The sequence below is a fragment of the Rhynchophorus ferrugineus genome, unplaced genomic scaffold (assembly GCF_030347505.1).
Source record: "Rhynchophorus ferrugineus isolate W39M unplaced genomic scaffold, kcgeb_rfMv2 rfM4, whole genome shotgun sequence".
NCBI lineage: Eukaryota > Metazoa > Arthropoda > Insecta > Coleoptera > Curculionidae > Rhynchophorus > Rhynchophorus ferrugineus.
Window position 1 is genome coordinate 23,104,026 of NW_027472583.1, and position 21,409 is coordinate 23,125,434.

Consider the following 21,409-nt stretch of genomic DNA (forward strand, 5'->3'; position numbering starts at 1 on the left):
GTCAGAAAGTGCTATGTCTGGTGATTACTCTGGGTGCAGTTGAATATTCGAGTAAAAATTTATCCTTCACACTTTTGTAATGTGTGATCGAGTGTTGTCATGCAAGATAATAACTTCTTGCGTCTATTACTCGCTATCTTTTGTTTTTGTTTTGTAAAAATATGTTTTTTTTTGGCGTCCATTGACATGTGCAGTAGGAGTTTCGTTTGGTTTCAGCAGTTCGTAATACACTTCATCTTGATGATCCCACCATAAGCACAAAAAACTGTGTCAATTTGGATACTAATTTTACTACTTTTGGATCATTTCAATCGCCTGTAAATGACATGGGTTGATTCATCAACTGCTAAGTGGCCTGAAAGCTCTTTGGGAGAGAGTTTGGGTTTTCATCTAATAAGTTTTGTACTTCTTTGTCACCGATATACTATGGTCCTTTGTTAAGATCGTTTTTGTAAACGACTTTAGAATCATCAGTTTTAAATCGCGGAAATCAAAACCAACATGGTTTTAATGAGCTTCAGCATAGACTCCTTCAAATCTAAAAAGAAAAGTAATGATTATCAAAAATGTAATTTTGAGTGTTCCATTATTAATGTCTTTATTGTATATAGCGTAACTATTGATTTTATATATAGAAATGTCAAAGTCATCGAATTTAATATTTGTTTACATTGATTATTCGTATTTTCTCCTGTAAATATAAGTGTTTAAAATACATATAAACAGCTAATATTACATTTGAATAGCTTGTAAACAGTATTGAAACTAATATAACAGTTGAATTAAAAAGTAATAGTATAATAATTTTTGGTAAAATTTTTCAGATCGTCCAAGGCTTTGTAAATTATTGAAAATATGCTAGTAAGATAAACACGGGTAATTAAAGTGTATGAATATTAATCGTACCAGATTTAGTACCTATCGATTATTTGATATTTTCTTCTTGAAATCAACGATGTATTTTCAAGTTTGAAAAAACTGACTTAGCGTAAAAAAGGTCGCTTAATTTAAATAACCGAAACAATTGTTTTATTTAGAAGGGATGTAAGAGATCGTAAAAATGTAGGGTATTTAAATTTTTAAAAAATTGACATTTATTTGGCATTAATGTTAATGTCAAATAGATTGTGTTTTATCTTTTTGATATAATTCTGTTTTCCTATTTTATTATTATTTCCTGTAAAAGAACTTTGGTTCTCGCAGGATGTATAAGAATATTTGCAACATTATTCACTGATGTGTATTAAGAATTATTTTGCCTGAATCATCTACTGTTGACTAATACGTTTAAACTGATCTGTCTAAGTTACCATTGCTTAACATTGTTTCCTGTTATTGATCTCATATATTTAAGGTGTATTAATGGTTTGTGCCTGTTAATATTAAATTAATAAGTTATTAAGCGTAAGTGACTCAAATCCCCTCAAACTGGATTTCGATAATATTGTTAATTATTAGCATTGTGTACATTTTTTTGTAATAATACAGTTCTTTGACATAATATATCATTTAAATTTAAGACTGATATCGATCAATAAAAAAAATCTGGTTAATATAACAAGCGGAGTAGATATACATGTGTTTTCTTATATTTTTATGGGTTTTGGTTATTATATTGCAAAATAACTTTGTTGCATTTGTGATATTATTTGACCGCGATTTCTTCAAGGCTGCACTTAAATAATCATCTTTTCTCGTTACTTTGTTTCCAATTTAAAAAGCTTCAAACCCTTGGAATCAATACTCAGATTATTTTCACCTTAAGATAAGTATGTTTGATAACATTTGACAACGTTAGCTTTAGTGATTCTCTATTTTGTATGTCTTTTTGAAGAATAATTTGTCTTGGGTCTCAAAAGAGACTTCAATTTCAACAATTACATCATTTGAACCAAACTTCTTTTTCTGCAGCATTCTTCAGAACTCTGCAAATAGCCAGTAGTCAATGGAGGTCAGATCTGGACTATACGATGGGTAGCAAAGTAATTCGAAATTCGTGTATTTTGACTATCGTTTTTCTGAAATGTTTTTTGTTTAATTATTCGTAAGTAGATCTGACGTAGTGTAATTTATCGATTTGGATTCAGATGATGATTTTTTTTATTCAATCAGTAATTCCTTTATGTTTCATCTATTGCCACGATTGTAATAAAGTTTTGACACCTCTTAACCACCACCAAATTAACTTAGGAATAGGAATATAGGAATGTTTGCGCGACTTTTGCGCTAACGAGAACAAAGTACGATGTTTGCTTCTGCATCACTTTTCCTGGAAAACATTCAGTCTGAGTTATACGCTGTCGTATACATTTATATTTCTTATTTTCATACTGTTTTTATACGTAAAAAATCTTAAAAATGTTAAAGGGTTCAATCTTGAAAAATAGGCAGTAGCGAACAGGGAACATATATTTTATAATATATTATTTTGTCTGATTACCATGTAGTGTTTATTTTTCACAGTTTTTCATTATATGAGTATTCATGAAGTAATTCACTCACTTCTTTGTTTTTTTCGTTATGTTAAGATGCTTTTTATCTTTAATATATCTTAATAATTATTTTTAAAGTTGCTGTTTTTGATGAAACATAGATGTTACAGTTTAAAACAAAAATACAATATGCTTCATATGCAGTTATTTTGAATAAAGAAATTGGTAAATTCTATTCGTTTTTAATTTTCTGTCATGTCATATACTTTTATTTATGTGTTTTATTTATTTGTGTGTTAAATATTTCCAAGTAGCAACGTATTTTGATCAGTGATAACAGTGCAGTTGAAAAGCTTTACTATTCATGTGATGCAATAATATAAAAATCTACATACACCTTCAGAAGTAAATTTGACTTTTTATTTAATTTTCGAATACTAAGAAAGCCTATCAAAAAGGTTAAAAAGTAAATAGAAATAAGATAAGATTAAATTTATCCATACACCGTTAAAAACTCAATATTTTTTATACCTTACAATGTTTAGTTTTTAAGGTTTTTATTTATAAACCGTTATTATTATTTTTAGATTGGGATTCTAAACATTGCAAAAGGAGTAGACAGATATAAAAGGGATAGAGGTAAGAAAGTAGTAATAAAATAAATTTTTTCATTGGTGCTTATGACAATTTGTCAATAAAATATTAATTTTACTGTTGAAGAAATTGAATATCCTAACAGCAATCCAATTATCAACAAAGCTCGATACAGATTATGTCTTACTATCTAAAACAACTAACATATCCGAAAAACCATAGTGAAAGTTCATGACTATATATTGTAATAGCTCTGCGTAAAAGATTACACCTAATTCTATTTCATTTCTATCTTGATTTTGATCACTTGTAGTCTTCAAAACGTAACAATTCTTTTGAAAAACGCATAAAGCCCAAAAGGAAACAATAATCGCAGGGAATATTGTCTGGACTATATAGTGGGTGTAGTAAAACGTGCAACCTAACACTTTCAATTTGTAATCAATCTCTAAATAAGCATTTAGAGCTCATTAATATAATAGAACTAACCTTTTATGTATACAACATTTTGTAATAACATATAACGTCAAATTTTTTTTCCAAAGTTCATCCATTCTCTTCAGCTATTATAATTCTTTTTTTCTTCTTTCTTTCTTATTTTTCTTTGCTATAATACTAAGGAAAAACTCCAAACCATAATGTTTACATTACTTATTTTTGAAATTATTAGGTGCTTGCATGTTTTTGGATCAATGATATCCATTGGTGAACATGCGAAATATCAATGAAAATTACCTAACCTAACTGTTAACCTAATTTGATAATATTGTATCAGTTTTTTGTAACAATTAGATTAATATATTGTTTAAGAACAATTAATATTGAACGATTGATATGTTAATAATTTTTTTTGTAAAATAAAAAAAAAATAAATGTTTTCGATAAATTTAGTTCACCTTTATATCTCCAAAATTTCAGTGGCTGGTCATTTAGGGTTAGTAAAAATGGATTATTATACCAATGTCCAATGATATTACGAAAATAATGAAAGTTTTTTTCGCTCATTTTCACTTTAATGGCTTTGTTAATTGTCGACATTACCACATTGGCGTTTTTGTCGCATAATAAATGCATTTACAACGTGTCACTATTTGGTGCTGATGATTTTGAGCGGGTTTGAAGCCAAATATTTATACTAACAAGCACACTACCCATGTATTGAAGATTTAACGCTACATGAACGAATTTCGGTCACGGTTACCTAAATGGTCATGGAGTTTTTCGACAAAAATTGAATATATGTCACCAAAACTGTTGACCATAACCAATGAATAAACGGAAAAGGTTTCAGAAAATGATGAAAAATATTATTGACTACTATTGATGCAATTTCCACTGAGTGGTAATAAAGGAACGATTATTTTCAATAAATATTGTCACTATTTCTGCTCGTTCTTGTCGCGTAATAAAATTTTGACGTCTACACAACACAATGATTAAAGCAAAACTGAGCTAAACGTCACATAACTAAGATGTCGCGCAATCAAGAGGGTAGCAGGACTTTGCCCCACCTTATATAAAAGGTGTATACGAAAATCTTTACTTGTTTTTCAGCTATCGGCAGCAACAGATGTCGCTAGGTTTCAGTATTCAATGTTGTGATTTGACACAGATGTCATTTTATTCTATTGACATCAAGTTTCAAACCTATGTATAATAACTGCTTATAAATTTCAAGATCCGCGCCTGAAAACGTGGATTTGCGGCACGCATCATTTTTCTTATTTAATCAAACGAAAAAAGTCGCGGAAAGTCATGGCTTGCTGGTAGAAACTTACGAAGATGCGAAACTGCAAATTATTGAATGAAGACCTAATCCAAACTCAAAACCAACTGGCAGAAGCGTTAAATGTCACCTAAGAAACCATTGGTGACCGATTACGCGCAATGGGGAAAATCCAAAACACGGTAACGCGTCGTCTTAGCACAAAGCAAAACCAGTCAAGGAAAAATTGAAAACACTTGGATTGGACATATTATCACAACCGCCGTACACTCCAAATTTTATCTCGCCCGATTGTCAACTTTTTGCATCAATAGTTTCAATTTTCATCGGTGGTTTTGCTCAAAGGACAAACAGGACTTTCCGATACACCTGGTATTGTACCAATTTTTTTCCAATAAATGTATTTTTAAAGCGAAAAAATGATCAAAATACATTTAATTATCTAATGTATAAATTTACTTCAATAAAATACAATTGATAACACGTGGATTGCTTTTTCTCACCTTGTACAATAAATTTACCCGACTGTTTAATTTTAAAAAAAATTACGCCATCGTTACCATCGTGTATATGGCTTCATCCCTATTGGCGTGACGGAGTCTTTATCAAGTAGTATGGGAAGGACGCTCGACCGTATCAACATAGTGAGCTCAGTTCCGAATGAACCACCAGGCGCGTCACCCGGTATGAAGCTTACCGGTAGCTTCCGCGTTCGCGTTAAACAATATTGAAGTTTTTTTACTACTCGTAATCGCATCGGTATATTCGTCGTGTAATTTTTTAGTTTAATTATTTTGTGATTAGTTATTCTTCATTAACAATGGTAAATAGTTGTTTATATTAATTTATAGATAGTATTTTACTTAGATTTTATAAATAATTTTGACGATATTCGTGTTTCTTTTATGACTCATTTTTGTTATTATTTTTTTATGCATAATTTTAAAGAGTATGAAAAGATTTTTTTTGACCATGGCAAATATGATTTTCTCATTGTGTCTTAATGTTATATCTGGAAATTTTGCATTTACTTATTATAGTAATCAACTTGAGTAGTTTTAAAATGGGTTTAATATTAATAATAACTAGGTAAAAATAATATTTCTTTTTTAAACCACTATCAATGAATACAAATATTTAATATTCTTGTAAATTAAACTATAAAGTAACTTACATTTATTATATTTTAATTTTCCTTTGGAGATTTATTTAATTTTAAAAACTTTTTCGTCATTCATGATTATGTTTAAAGACGACAGTTGCTAGTTAATATTAATTTTTCTATTTTTATTTAAATTATTTTAACTATACATTTTACGTATATATATATTTGAATATATCTGTCTTTTTCTGTTTTATTAACGGCGACTATTGTTTATATGCGTTATTGATTATTTTTAATAAGGCTTTGTAAAAATTTATATTTCTACCTTTATTGAAAGTATTCTATCTATATAATCTAAGCATATTTTTTTGATATATTAATTTTATTTATTCATTGTTTATTATCTTATGACTTGAATCATTGGACATTATGTAATTTAACGTGTAGTTTTCGATAAATATTTTTTACTTATTTATTTTATTTCTATAAAGTATTCTATAATAATGTATTTTAATGAATTACTATGTTTCATCATAGGTTATGTTAACACATAATACTTAATATTAGTTTTTAAAATTTCTCTTTATAAATATGAATACTAGTATTTTTATTATGCATGACTAAATGTTCTAATAATAATATTAATTAATATTATAATTATAATATTAATATTAATAATAACAATATTAATAATATTAATGATATTAATAATAATAATATTATTAATGTTAGTAATAATATTAATTTAATATTAATTTTTAAAATTTCTCTTCATAAACATGAATACGAGTATATTGATTATACATGACTAAATGTTCTAATAATAAGGTAGTTTTATTTTTTTAATTTTAAATATAATTCTTTTTACGGCCGTAAAGTTTTAAGTAGTCTAAAGCATGATAAAAAAAATTTGAAAAGATTTAATTTTGCTGGTGATTGAAATATCACTATGTTATTAAATTATTTTTGCATATCATAAAATCAATTTTAAAAATAAGTTAACTAAAAGTATCATTTTTCGTTGTTTATTTTATACAACTTTCTCACAGTTCATAACGCGTATTTCAATATCATTCAAAGACATTCAAAGCTTCATAGACACTTATTTATGAACTATAGTTAGAAGAGGTAATATTTGGTGCCAGTAACTTATGGGAAATAATTTTGAGTTCTATAGACCAGTGTGCACTTATAGAAAACAACAAAACTTTTTCATTGTAAGTTCTAAAACGGAGATCATCATAACTTTCAATAGATCTAATAAAAACCAGTTTATTTTTGTTTTTGTGAATTGACTAATTACACTTTATAGGTTACTACAGGCACTTTAACTTATTAAGCATTAGTAATACCATCTATTGGAATACTTTTGATGTTAATAAATGAAAATGAAACGAATTGTTTCGCATCAATATTAATTAACTTGACATTACTTTTCCCTTTATTACTCGCTACCAGAGTAACGAATGCGATTTTCTTTTCTCGTTTTCGTCGACGTGCAAACGTTATAATAATGTCATCAATCATATCGGATTAACGTACTACTATTTACAAGGAGCGTTTTAATGTAACGGTGGAAAAACAGAAATGTCAACGCCAACTGGATACGTTGCATTTTATGACTTTTTCAGCTTCTCGAAAACAACCAATGACTCAATATTAAACTGTTTTTCTTCCATATGGTTTTAACACTCTGCCCTGTATGGTTAACAGACAGGTTTATGATAACGGATTATTTCACGAAATCATTTTTATTTTTATGCGCTGTTTGAACACACTGTACTGTACTCGTAAAAAGATAACTCAATACTTGAAAACTAAAATATCCTCAATAATTTTTCATTCCACTTACAGCAACGGGTAATTGTGCTGATCAATTATTTTTTAGGGAAGAAAGAAAATTTCACTGTTATATCGCCGATATCATCCATATTTAGGCCCTATTGTGTTTTTATCTGACAAGTACAAAAATGGTACCGCAAATCTAGCTCCGAGTGCAAAATCAAGCGCGTCATTATTTACCGTATCGTTCGGATAGTTGGGATTCGTGATGGGTTCTATTTTTTTTATTGTGAATTGATTTTTTTGTTTTAGGATAATGGTAAATAACCTTTAATTGTTATTTTAGGATTTATTTATTTTGTGCTTGTTTGAAAACAAACATATAATACAATGAATTCGTGGCTTTATTTGATTATTACTTAGCCTGGAAAATATTTATTTTGGGAATATTTATACCAGGTGTACCGGAAAGTCATTACCGGTTTTTCTAGCAAATGTCGCTAGTCTTAAATATGCAATATTATGATTTAAAACATATGTCATTTTATTCTGCTGACACCAAGCTTCAAAGCTATACATGTTATATTTTGCGAAAGTAACACCCTCATAGATTTATGCCTGTTTGAAAATTTCAAGTTTCGATCCTGAAAACACATATTTGCGGCACGCATTACATTTCTTATTTATTCAAGAGGAAAAAGCCATTGAAAGTCATCGTTTGCTGATAGAAATGGGCAGTGAGAATGATCTATCCTTAAAAACATGTGAAGCGTGGTTTCAACAGTTCAAAAATTCGATGTGTTAGACAATCGATGCTCTGGTAGATTGAACAAGTTTAAAGATGAAGTGCACTGCACTGCACTGACTTGCTGTCAAAGGTGACTGCAAGAGTTATGCAAGCTCAAAAACAATTGACCGAAGCGTTAAACGCGGCCCAAGAAATGATTAGCGACGTATTACGAGCTTGGAGAAAATCCAAAAGATGGGAAGATGATCCGAAAAATCGTCTGTGAAGTGCTGTTTCAAAGGTATGATCGGAAGTCATTTCTGTATCGAATAGTGACGGGTGATGAAAAGTGGATTTATTTTAGAAACACTAAGCGTGAGAAATTACGGTTATCACCCGACCGATCGACTCCAAAGCCAAATCGTTTTGATCGCAAGACAATGCTCTGTGTTCAGTGGGACCTAAGTGGCATGGTGTATTACGAACCATTAAAACCTGGTGAAACAGTTAGTAGTGATACAAATACCGACAACAAATGATCAAATCTTGTCAAATCAGGTATTGACCGATAAACGACCAGAAACTGATTTTACACTAAGACAATGTGCCGTCTCATTAAGTAAAAGCGGCCAAGGAAGTGCTGGAAGTACTTGTATGGGACATATTATCACAGACCTTGTCCCGTCAGACTATCAAGTTTTCACATCAATGAGACATCAAGACATTCCCGCATTTTGCCAATTTCGAAAAGTTAGGATATGATTCGATGAATGGTTTTGCTCAAAGGACAAATAGTTTCTTTGGGATGGCTTCCATCAATTATCTGAAAGATGGGCAAGATGTATAATCAAATGGCCAATACTTTGAATAAATACAATTTTCCATTTTCTTGAAAATTGTGTGGTTTTTCCGCAAAAATCTGGTGATTGGTAATTGGTAATTAGTAGTAAGTACGTAAAACCGGAGTGGTTCGTTATTAACATATGAATGTATTGAGATTAGACAAAGTTGCAATAATTGACATATTTCAATAATACAACAGTTAGATATTTAAAATAGGCTTATAATACATGATAATATAATAAATGACAGTAACATGATAGTCTTTTAATGTGAGATTGATTTTAGGACCTGTTAAAGAAAGCAAGACTAATAATTATTTGAAATAGATAGTCAACAGAGAGTCCTATCAACATCCTCTTAGTTTACTGCATTGTTTAAAAACTGAACCTATGATTATTAAAGATTATTAACGTAGATTATTCGAAAGACATCTGGTCATACCATAGCTTAGGTTATTGGTGTGATAGACGATATCGAACGTGGTATTTATATAAACGATGTTCTTCACCAAAAGAACGGCAAAAAGTAATATCGGGTTTTTCACTATAGATGGCTTTAAAGTTGCATATTTCTAGTAATTCTTATTCAATGAAGAAATAATTATCGTTGTTAAATATGAAACTCAACGTGGCCAGTCTACCTGTGAAAAAGGCCTTGGGCAAAACCCGGAGAAGCTTTATAATCGGTTACAAAGCCTGCGTTGACATCGAGGAGTGTAATGCTAAGTGTTTAGTGAGATTGGAAAGGAATTGTATACCATGGGCTCCTCGAACCAGGCCCATCCATTAATTCCAACATCTACTTTCAGTATGTAATGCGATTGAAGTGCTCATGGCCATGATGTTCTAACAAACCCGTCTTATTCACCTGATATCTATCCACGTGATAATTAGCTTGTTTCATTTACAAGTATTTAATACTTACAGATTAGATTATATTCGAATAGTATTCCATTCCGAATAGTTCGCCAAGCAGACTATATTTAAATAAAAAAAAATATTTATTAAAATTTTGTAAAATTTATTTTTCGAATTCTGATAAACATCAATTATTATTATACATTATTTTATATATAAAATGTACAGTATAAATTAAAGTCAACATTAACAATGCGTCTAAATAATCTAACGATTACTTCGAATTATCCGCGCTCCAAACCAGGAAGTTGGGCGAAAGCTGACGGAAAAACATGTATCCGAGACTTTTATATTGATTTATTGTCACTTTACAGCGGAGAAACCATGTTTACGGCGAAAAACTATCAGTTAATGATTATGAAAAACAAACCGAGTGTTTTTCTTCAGCGCAAGCCGTATAACCGTGATACAGAATCAGGGAGACTATCAGTCTGTATCTTGGAAAATTAATTTCCCTTTCCATCGTTCAAATCGCTGTATATATAGTGGCCATGCGAGAAGTAAATTGTTCCTCTCGAGGCCTACTTCGCCAATATTATGGCTATTTTTTTTTATAAATATAGTCAATAAAACAGTGAAGTCGCGTCATTTGAATTGATGGCGTCAAAACGCTCCAGTGTTGTTGCATCGACTCTGAGTTTTAGTTATTTTGGCTTTGACATACAACAACATTCTAATTTAAATACATTATAGTACCTCTAATGTATATATTACCGAAGTCCATAAAAATACAATTAATTATAGAGTTATAATAATTTGTAGGCTTGTGCAGTCTTATATCCACCCCACCTCTTTCTTACCGTAGATATTTACTTTCACTGAAGTTCGCTGTGAGATCGCTTGCTCTACCATCTTCCTTAAATCTGACCTCCACTTGGAGTCATCCTGGACCGTCTTATCCCTACTACTACTCCACTCGTACCTCTCATATAATTGCCGATCTTCTTTCCAGGGCTAGAATTGGCTTGCATCCCTTCCTTATCCACTACCCCAATTTTCCCCCTTGGACCTTCACTACCCCATCATAAACATAACTTTATATCAATTTTATAGAAGAGAACATTATTTTTACGTTATTCGGTAAGTTCTGTGAACCGAATAACCTTGTACCTTGTACCACTCTTACATATATACCCAATCACAAGACAGTCCTTCCACAAAAATGGCTAACCCTGATCGACTCTCGAAATGCTCTCGAATGTTTCCTGAAACAGAAGTTTAACCATCCCCTGGTCACCCACTGACTGTCAATTATCCGTACCCTCTATCTGAATGGGATCAGGACAAGTTTACTGCCCTTCTCACGTTGGTATACCGGGAGATGGGCGTGCGGATAGTATGGTTAAATCGATAGCCTCCTCTCCCCTCCCTTTTCATGGATGTTTGTGTCCATACTGACCTTATTCTATTCGTTTCTTGCTTCACAAATAATGAAGTACAACGTCGTTGGGCTCAGGAAGCCTACCATAACAGGCTTTTTGAGATTAAAGCTGAATTTTCCTCCTCTCTTGGCGTTCCTTCCCTTCGTCACCACGTCGTAGCTTTGAATCAACTGAGATTGGGCACTTTCTACCACATACTGAACGACTGTCCACGGCTCACCCAGATTACAAATAGGCTGCAAAATTTTAGAAATGCCTTAACAAGAGAAAATACAGACAGACTCCTCGGATTTCTACGAGAAATCGATTTTCTCTATAGAATCTAGCCTATACTAAGTTCAGTGTTACTGACCAAATAACCATTACCACTTCAGTATGGGTACTGATGTGTTGTGTCTGGATAGAACCTCTACTTCGTTATCATTGTATTTGTAATCCTGTATTTGTGTTCATTCTTCTTAAATTGTATATACACTATTTACACTTTTAGCCCCCCCCCCCTGTTTGTGTTATTAATTTTATATATTTATTAATTTATTACTTTATATATACACTTTATGTCTGTCCCCGTCCCTCCTATATCAACACCGTACTATTGTATAGTCGCGAAATGACGACAACCGTCAAAGCGACAAAAAGAAGTTTGTAGGTTAGAGTTGTGTTTTATTTTATTTCCATTGAGCTCTTTTGCACACCACCTACGAGTTAAAGCGTTTTCTATATAGTGGTATCCCCTGGAGGCCTAAACTGTTTATTAGGACAGCAACGAATGTCAGATTAATTATATTATTCTCCTAGATTCGCTACTGAAAATTTTATAAATTTGTTTTACATATTGTATAATATATAAAACCTACAAGATATTAACTATATAACAACCTAATATTATTAAATACTTGTCTGTGTTCTGATTCTCTTAATATATAAACTTGTTTTACATAAAGATGCATATTATATTGCATATAAAATTATACATTCTTGTTTTAAAGTATTATATACATTAAAGCATATTAAAATATTAATTATATTAAAATCTCATGTTAAAACGACTATTCTTCCAATTCTTTTAAACTCCTATTGTCATCAATCATTGATATTTACCAATTATACTAAATACTTACACTACTAACTTATAATAGTTATATGCCACTATGTACGTGTATTTGATTGTTTTCTGATTTCAAATATTGTTTTAAGATAATTGATTACACAAAGAGGTCAATTACGACTGAACTGTGATAAGACTAATTATTTGATAGTCACGTGAATCGGATTTAGTTTAATTTGTAAAACAACTGCGAAAGAAAATCATTTTATTTTGAACAATTCAACGACGTTACATAAAAACACTCAGACATCTTTTATTATATCTACAATTAAATAAAAAAGTTAATTTCAATCAAATCAAACCTGAATCTAGTTTATTCATTGCGATAACTCTTTTAGATTGAAAAATATCATAATATATTGCTACAAAATTCTCATTCTCATTATTTTTAAATACAATTTGCAAATAGAACATATATTGCTATCTGAATCCATTAGTTTAAAGATATTAGTACAATGTGGGTTTGCAATGGTTTGTAATGTAACAAGGTTGTAAACAAGAAAAATTTTCTTGTTTATAAGAAAAAAGTCTTTTTTTAAATAAGGATTTAATTGATAAAATAGTAATTCAAATGTTTTCAGTTTTTTTATTTTGTTCACAGAACAATAGTCTGTAGTCGCAAAGAATTTGATAGATAAAAAATAACAAATGTCAAACCAAGAGTTTTTGTTATTACCTACAAGAATTCTTAGATTTAAACTTATCTAAATACACTCTAAAAATCATATTTTTTATTTTTTACAATAACCAACAATTTTTCACGATAAATTATTTTTATGAGAGTGATATTTTGAGTTAAGTATTTTGTCCTGTTGTTTTTTTTTAATATTAAAAAATATAATTACCGTTACGAGATTGCGTACCTTTTTTTATGGTACGACACAGGTTCCAGGTGTTTAAATGTTCTCTGGTGTAGAGAGCATTCTTTCACTCTTGTCATTTCTTAGATAATGTGATAATAGCGCCATCCATCAAGACGTATTTATTAATATACGATTCACGAAACGATTTTTCTGATATTTTATAACTGCGATCATTAAAGGCACCCGTTGAAAAACAAAATGGCAACGCCAACTGGATTTATTGCCCCGGCGTATTTTTTTCTTTATCGAGGCTCTCGATCTGCCGATACCTCCATATTAAGGCACGACATTTTACAGCTAAAAATGATTTGTGGCGCAGTTTTTCGGATAATTACGAATCAGTAATTTCGTATTTTCATCCTAAACGATACTTTGTTTCCGAATGACAAATGATCGACCGCAAACCAATCCCATGTTTTCCCCGCCGCTTTCGCCATTTTCTATATTATTATTTCATTCATTATTTTGTATAACTTTAATCATTTCTTACAATACAATAAAGAAAAAAAAACATTTGAAACTAGTAAAAGTGAGACACGGAACACTCATACATGTGGGAACTGAGGATGGGCACGTGCTAAAGTGATAGAAACTAACGGGATTATGGTTCATTTGAGTGATTGACAATTTGCAGTTGACGACACAGCTACTCGAGGGAGTCCGGAAAAGAAGAAGAGACCGTCGAGTTCTTTTTTCTTATTTCATAATGAACAGCTAGCACCAAATCGGCTTTTGCTGATGTCGCTTCGGGTTCGGGATAAAGAAGTGTTTTGTGGACGACAGAGACCCTGGGTTACGACTGGGATTGTCGTAGTTGGTTATCTACCGGGGTTTATGGATGGGTAGGGATTTTGTCAGATTGTTATCGTATTTTAAGGCGCCTAGGGAGAACCTCACACCGAGCACGTTCGTGAGTCTTTTCAAGAACGGGATGCCTGATTCGAGGTGAGTGTTGACGTTCCTCATAAACCATTGGGCATTGAGTAACGGGAGGGCTTTTTTGGATTGGAACACTTGGAGTAGTTCAAGTTGTCTCTCAGAGACATACCTGTTCCACAACTGTGCTCCGAAGAGGCGGACTGGACGAACTAGCATCTTATACAGAGTTGTTTTCTGGGGGATTGGGAGTTTACTTTTTCTGCACAGGAGTGAGAAGAGTAGACTGTACACGCCATAGTCTTTGCAAATAGCGTGCTGGATTTGGGCTGACCATTGGAACCTGCGGTCGAACTGGAGACCGAGGTATTATACCTTCTGGAGCCAGAGAATAGACCTTCGAGTGTCTGTGTCGGGGTTTTTATAGGTCCAGCTTCATTGTTGAGTCCTTAACTGAGGTTGAGACTTGGGTGTTTTCTCTTTTACTGTTGGGAATTCCATTATTCTGTAAAATTCTTTTGTCTCCTCGGGAATACCATAATATTTACAAGAATCAATTCAGATTCTTGCTATCGCTAATTGTTCTGATACAAAATGGATGCTCACATACACAAATATTTTAAATACGCTTTAATTTTCTTGATTATACGGCTGTATGTTAATGTGGTTACGTTCCACAGCTTATGCATGCTGGAAAAATATTAAATATTAATATTATTTTGTTGGCTGATATAATATATATTATTTATTGTTTTACTATATTTTTTTTTCGAAAAAGTACAAGGGAGTATTAACTTTGAGTTTGAAATTAAAATATCGATATTAAAAACCTCTCTTCAGGTCATCAAAAGAATTTTGCGTGGAAAAGTAGGGTTGGAGTGTGAAGAAATATCGATAATGTTAAAAAAATATCGATATGTTTTAAAAATATAGATTTTTTCTATGCGGTTGACACACTACAGCTCCTGTGCTTTCTGTTTTATAATATAACCTCAGATAGGGAGTGTTCAATCTGCCTGTTTAGTCCTAATTTGTATGAACTATACTGATGAAGTTATCTGGGTGTACAAGAGTACATAAATATAACATTACTACAGAATAAACACTATAATGGATATAGTCTCATTTTATAAATATAAGTATTACAAGCCAATATAATCTTAATAGTATTTGTAAATAATATTTATGAGTAAAAGTGGTGAGTTTGATATCAAAAACAAAGTGCATTCTTCAAAAAAGAAAAATTTAAAGAGATAGAACTGAAGGCATTACACGCGTGAAAAAAGGCCAGAATAGGAGCACAGACATAACAATGTTATTCTTCAGCAAGACAAAGTTGGGCCATGTTGCAAAACCGAACAAGCATATTTGGAAATATTGAAATGGGCCCCATGGAGAATGAAACTGCTCACCCGCCGGATCCTTCAGCTCTTGCCCTTCTCATACCAAGTTATTAACAGCTATGGTCGTCGACATATCAGTCATGACCTGTCTGAGCAGAGCTTCGCTCTTTATGAAATCCATAAATTGTCTGAAACATGGGAAAAAATAACAACTTTCGATGGACAAAACTTTGAATAAAATACATTGTACCGATTTTTCACAATAAAATTTCAAATTTTAAAAGATCTTTTAAAACTAATCTATATGCCTAATAAGAAAACGCTAAATTAAAAGTATTGAGTTAAAAGATTATATTGAGAAACGATTTTTCCGAAGCAATATTAATTTATTAAAAACCACTAATTAAAGTTACCAACTGCCCTCGTATTATTACACAATTCGTTAATTATTTATTTAGACTGATTGAATATATAAACTATATAAATAAAAATGAATGACTCCAATCTGTTGCTAAGTACAAAACTGGACAACGGCTGGACCAATTCAGTTATTTTTAAAAAATATTCATTGAAATTCAAAAAAGGTTCTTATGAATAGAAAAAATGGAAAATTGCATGAAAATACGTCAAAAAAACAATTTTTATTCTACCTTTTAAACTACTATTAAGCCTAAAAATGAGTACAAACTACTTGAATGCATCCGTAGATTTGACATTTCTTCAATCTACCTAAGTTGTCAATTTCTACGCATGGCTAATCTGGTAAAAGTAATAAGGTAGTAGCCAGATTTTTGTTACCAACTGTACAATATAGATTGAAATCAACTTAATGTAGATTAAATAAGCATTTAAATAATTTTGTATGCCAAGTACAAGATGGTACAATAAACAAACCGACCAATTAAAACAATAACAATCGAAAATATTGTTTCACGTGACTCATCACAACCAACGAGCGCTAAACAATAAACAATCATTAAGCATTCCTCGATGGTTTATAATTGTTCCGACAGGGAGCTGAATCATTATCTAACACAATTTGAAAAGCGAAAATTTGGCAGCGCCAATTTGATGGCTTGGTTCTAATTGAAAAAGATTAAGTTCGAACGACTTGTTATTACTGAGCCTGTTTATTGCTAATAACTTAACGGGAAACGGCTAAAATATAATGCCGGGGCTGATAAATTATTATAAAACTAATTTGTAATAACAGTTCATGTTTTGTGGAGAAGTTATGCTACAAGTAAGTGGTTTTGCGTCAAATATATTTCGCTTAAGTACAAAGAGGCTTTTTTCTATCTTCGTACTCGGAATAACTTACAGGTATTTTTTAGATTCATGCTTCAAGAAAATATGAGGTTATTATTAGAACCTTGAATAAGAGTTCGCTTTTATGAAAGGAAAATAACACCTAGAGGTAAATTAATATAGATAGTATAATATATCATATTAACCATTTGTTTTAATTTTGATTTGGATATGTAATTGATGGGAAGAATATTCAAAGCACTTTTGTACATACGTCATTAAGATGTTTAATGTATTGCCTGCCGCAGAATCAGACAATATTCTCCTCTTCATTTTATTCTAGTTAGAAAGAGACATAGTGCTATCTGAGATTAATTACAAATTTAAAAAACAAAAACTATTAATTTACATCCGCAAGACTGTTTTATTTAACAAATACAAATACAAAGCGACACTGAGGGTCTATTATCTATAGATATAGATAATAGAATTTACAAAAACTTAAAAAAACACTAGCTGCTAATAGAGCATCACCACCAATGACTTTTTAAAATATTTTCCAAAATTTGGGAAGTCAAAAGACCATTTTTAAAACGAATTTTTGCAATGATCGGTAACAAGTTGGAAAATCCCAGATAATTAAATTTAGTCTTATTTTTTTAGAGTATAAGGGCGGGTTATGTTGTTTTGGGGACGTCTGTTTAACATGTTCTGTGTGTGCGTTTTATGTTTTTAGTCATGTAAAGTCTGGACTCCAATGTTGGCCAAAAATATCTTTAATTAAAAAAATAAAAATTATAATTTAAAATTAAAAATTATATAAAATTAAGGTTACCGGGTGACAATGCATCTATAAAAAGTTACAATTTGCTGCAGATTTCGCATTGACACCGTCATTGATTTCTGCTTTTCCATTCTTTCAATGGAAAGCGCTATAAAACATTGATAACTGATTTATTTAAGCTCACATTGAATGATATTGATGTGAATGACGTCTTATTGAATATCATCTTATTGAGAACCTCAATATTTTAAAATTATAGTAACATAATATAATGAATTACATTACAAAATTAATTACACATAAAACAATAATAAGATGAGATTCGACTTCATGTTATTACATTGTTTCCCATTATTAGTATCTGTTGCGTATAGTCTATTTAGTTACGGTCAATTTAAATTCAGTGATATAATTGAATTTTAAAACCGTTGTATAAAATAATCCAATAATTAGTGGTCAAATCAGTCGATTAATTGGGTTGGAAATTCCAAAATTTATTCAATTCACGAAATTGGTTGCTAATTCTACAACAGTTTGCGTTATTAAACCTCGCTTATTGCTAATAGCTTAACGGAAAGTCCTTAAAATAGTGTAAAACTAATTTATAACAACAGTTATGTTTTGCTGTTGATTGTTACACTGCGATAAGAGCTTCTTTTTGTCTAAAAACATCAATTGTTTTTTTACATACACTCCTAGCACCATATATAGCTTCAGTTAAGACAAAATTAAATTATTATTGACGGGAATCAAGTAGGCGTTTAATGCCGAACAATTAAAATCGGAAGTACGGTAATATTTTTAATCAACCGGACTAGCGATGATACTAATGTGAGATTACTAATTTTGGGCATCATATTATGTACGAGACTGATTGACAGTTTAATGATGTATGAGCGTGGCCCATCCTAAAATATAATATGGTTCAGTAAAAATGTTTGTTTATAAACAAACAATATGGTTTCTTTAGTCTTCTGAATAGTTCTTGAATTAGATATCAGAAATAGCTTTTAATATTTTCTTCGACTTGAAGCATTTTTTAGTTTAGAAAACAAATCAGCCAGAATATCAACTGATATAAAAAATAGATAAAAAATACGAATAATTTTACCACAATATCCTCAATAATCGACGATTTTGGAGTACTAAATTCTTTATATAGATATTTGGTGTAATTTTTATTGATATATGTTGAAAGACAACCAAGATGCTCATCATTCTTCAGGAGTGTTGTACTTTTTTAAAACATTTTTTACAAATCAACACTATTTTATTCGGTGCAATAAAGCATCATCAAAATACTTTTTTATTATTTAAACTTTTTGAATATTTTCATTCATGTTAATAATAAAAATCGAAAAAGGTTATTGCATTACACATTAGGTAATTGAAATGAAATATATTTAAGATCAAAAATGTGAGATAACTAATAAAATAACTTTATAAAAATTAGTATAATTTCTTTAATTACATCTTACATTAGATATATTTAGTACAATCTTATTACTTACAATATGTACAATTTATTACTTTTGTTATGTTGTACTTTACGAGGAATTTTACATTTACTGTGAATCAAATCCTTATTTCAAAGACATCAGTTTACTGGATATTCTCGATATTATTTTGCCATATTCGCCTGATTTAGTATCGTATTATGTCTTAATTGTTAAAACACTTGTTCGTCAAACTAGCTTCTCGACACAAACTGCCAAGAACATAATAAATCTTTGTAAAATAGTAAGTCTTTGTCTGCATTTTCAAATACACCCATCCATTTTCGAACAAATCTTATATTTTTCACACTATTTTGTTATTTGGTAACGGTCTTTCAATAAGTATGCTCGGTCTGTAGCAAGATACAACAATCGTGATAGTGATTGTTATTAACAGTACGTAAAGCATATAAAACAAATGATCTATAAGAATCAATCTACTATCAAAGTGCATTATAAAGGCTGGCAGAAGAAGCAGAAAAAAATGTCTATATTTTTTAGGTTCATTATACTGGAGAACAAAAAATAAAGAAAAGCCATAGGTCCTAAAAAGGTATTGATATATAGTAAAATATCAGTATATTCCAGATTTACTGTACTGAGGGACAAAAAAATGGTAATTGGTAGGAAAAAATATTGATATATAATCGATATTATGATTTTATTTTTATTAAGAGGCAAAAAGGTCCGAAAAAATGAGATCTCATACAAAATAAACTACATAAAAAATAATGTAAAATGCATTAAGCTTAAGCATTTGTAGGTATCAAGGTAAACTTTAAAATACTTTGCCGCATTATACCAACATGGATTTTTTTTTATTTGTTTTGTGTTTACATAACATCATATGAAAGCGTGTAAAACATTAAAAAGATCAAATCAGCTACACTCTATAACATATATACACTTTAATATCAGTATCAATTACCACAATTAGTGTTATTCGTAAATCCTTAGTAACACTAAGTTCAAAACTGGTGAAAGCATACTTTGAAACATTAAAATGGAAAGTGATCCCCACCTGCTATTCTCCAGACCTTGCTCCTTTTAATTATTACTTGTTCTGACATATGAGTCATGACCTGCCTGAGCAGCGCTTCACTTATGAAGATACCAAGAAAAGGATCGATTCGTCGATAGCCTCAAAAGATACGTCGTTCTTTCGAGATGGAATCTGTAAATTGTGTGAATGATAGGAAAAAGTAGCGGTTATCGATGAACAATACTTTGAATAAAATACAATGTATCCGATAAAAGCCTAAGAACTAATTTATAGGCTTAACATCGAACTACACATATACGTTATTGAAAAATTGAAGTCTTCAAAAAATATTGCTGCAATGAATGTGATATTCTCAGCATCACTGAAAGCTGATGCTCAAATTTATGAACTTCGCTTTCAGACTTCAACTTCATCGATTTTTGCATCAAAAATTGCTTATACTTTAAATTTAAAAAATCTAATAAAAAGCGTCACCAGAAACGAACTGGCACTTGACAGAAAACAGATAAAATTTTGTACGTATCGAACTAAACTCCAAAACGTTGTGTTGCCACATTATGATCGCCAACATAATATAAGAAAACATGGCTTGGTTTATCCATATCTTTTGTTTACATTACATCATACCCTCCCTTTATTTAAACTTCCACGTTGTTTATTCAAACACTTGAACAGCTTTAATTCCTGACTCACAGTGTTGGCGAGACTGAACGATAATCAAACTTAATTGGGTCTAAAAATATTTTAATAAATAACAATTTACTGATAAGGAACGTGTGAGTAAACCATGTGGAATGCCATAGAATAATGTACGATTATTATATTCTATTAAGGTTAAGGACACTTGAATATTTGATTAATTGAATTATTTGGTTACGTGTTGTTATGTAAAATCAATCTCAAGTCCGGACAAATTGTAAGAATGTCTCAAGAATAACGAGAAATAATTTAAATCTCTACTTTCTGGCAGTAATGAGGTTTTAACCTACATTATTATTGTTTTAAAATTACAGGAAACCTATGAAATGAGCTTCAAACGCAGTCCCAGCAAAGTATGGTGGGGAAATGACAGTTTGGAATATCGCGATGTTTCTGCTAGTCCAGGCAGTCAGGATTCTGGATTTTCCGATACGGAAACTAGCTCTCATAACGTGGAAAAGGAAAGGTAATACACCGTTTC

At 30.8% G+C, this 21,409-nt stretch overlaps 1 protein-coding gene across 3 annotated transcripts in view; it reads left to right on the forward strand.

The window, feature by feature from the left end:
* LOC143195567 (protein inscuteable homolog) overlaps window positions 1–21,409 on the forward strand; it is a 64,142-nt gene that overhangs the window by 32,084 nt on the left and 10,649 nt on the right. The window contains exons 2-3 of one of the 3 annotated variants that reach the window (XM_076402836.1): window positions 3,020–3,071; window positions 21,243–21,394. In XM_076402836.1, coding sequence (XP_076258951.1) covers window positions 21,255–21,394 — 140 coding nt within the window. In that variant the 5' untranslated portion in view covers window positions 3,020–3,071; window positions 21,243–21,254. Of the gene's footprint in view, window positions 1–3,019; window positions 3,072–5,404; window positions 5,576–21,242; window positions 21,395–21,409 lie in introns of those variants that run through there. The other 2 variants (XM_076402835.1, XM_076402837.1) reach the window with 2 other exon arrangements.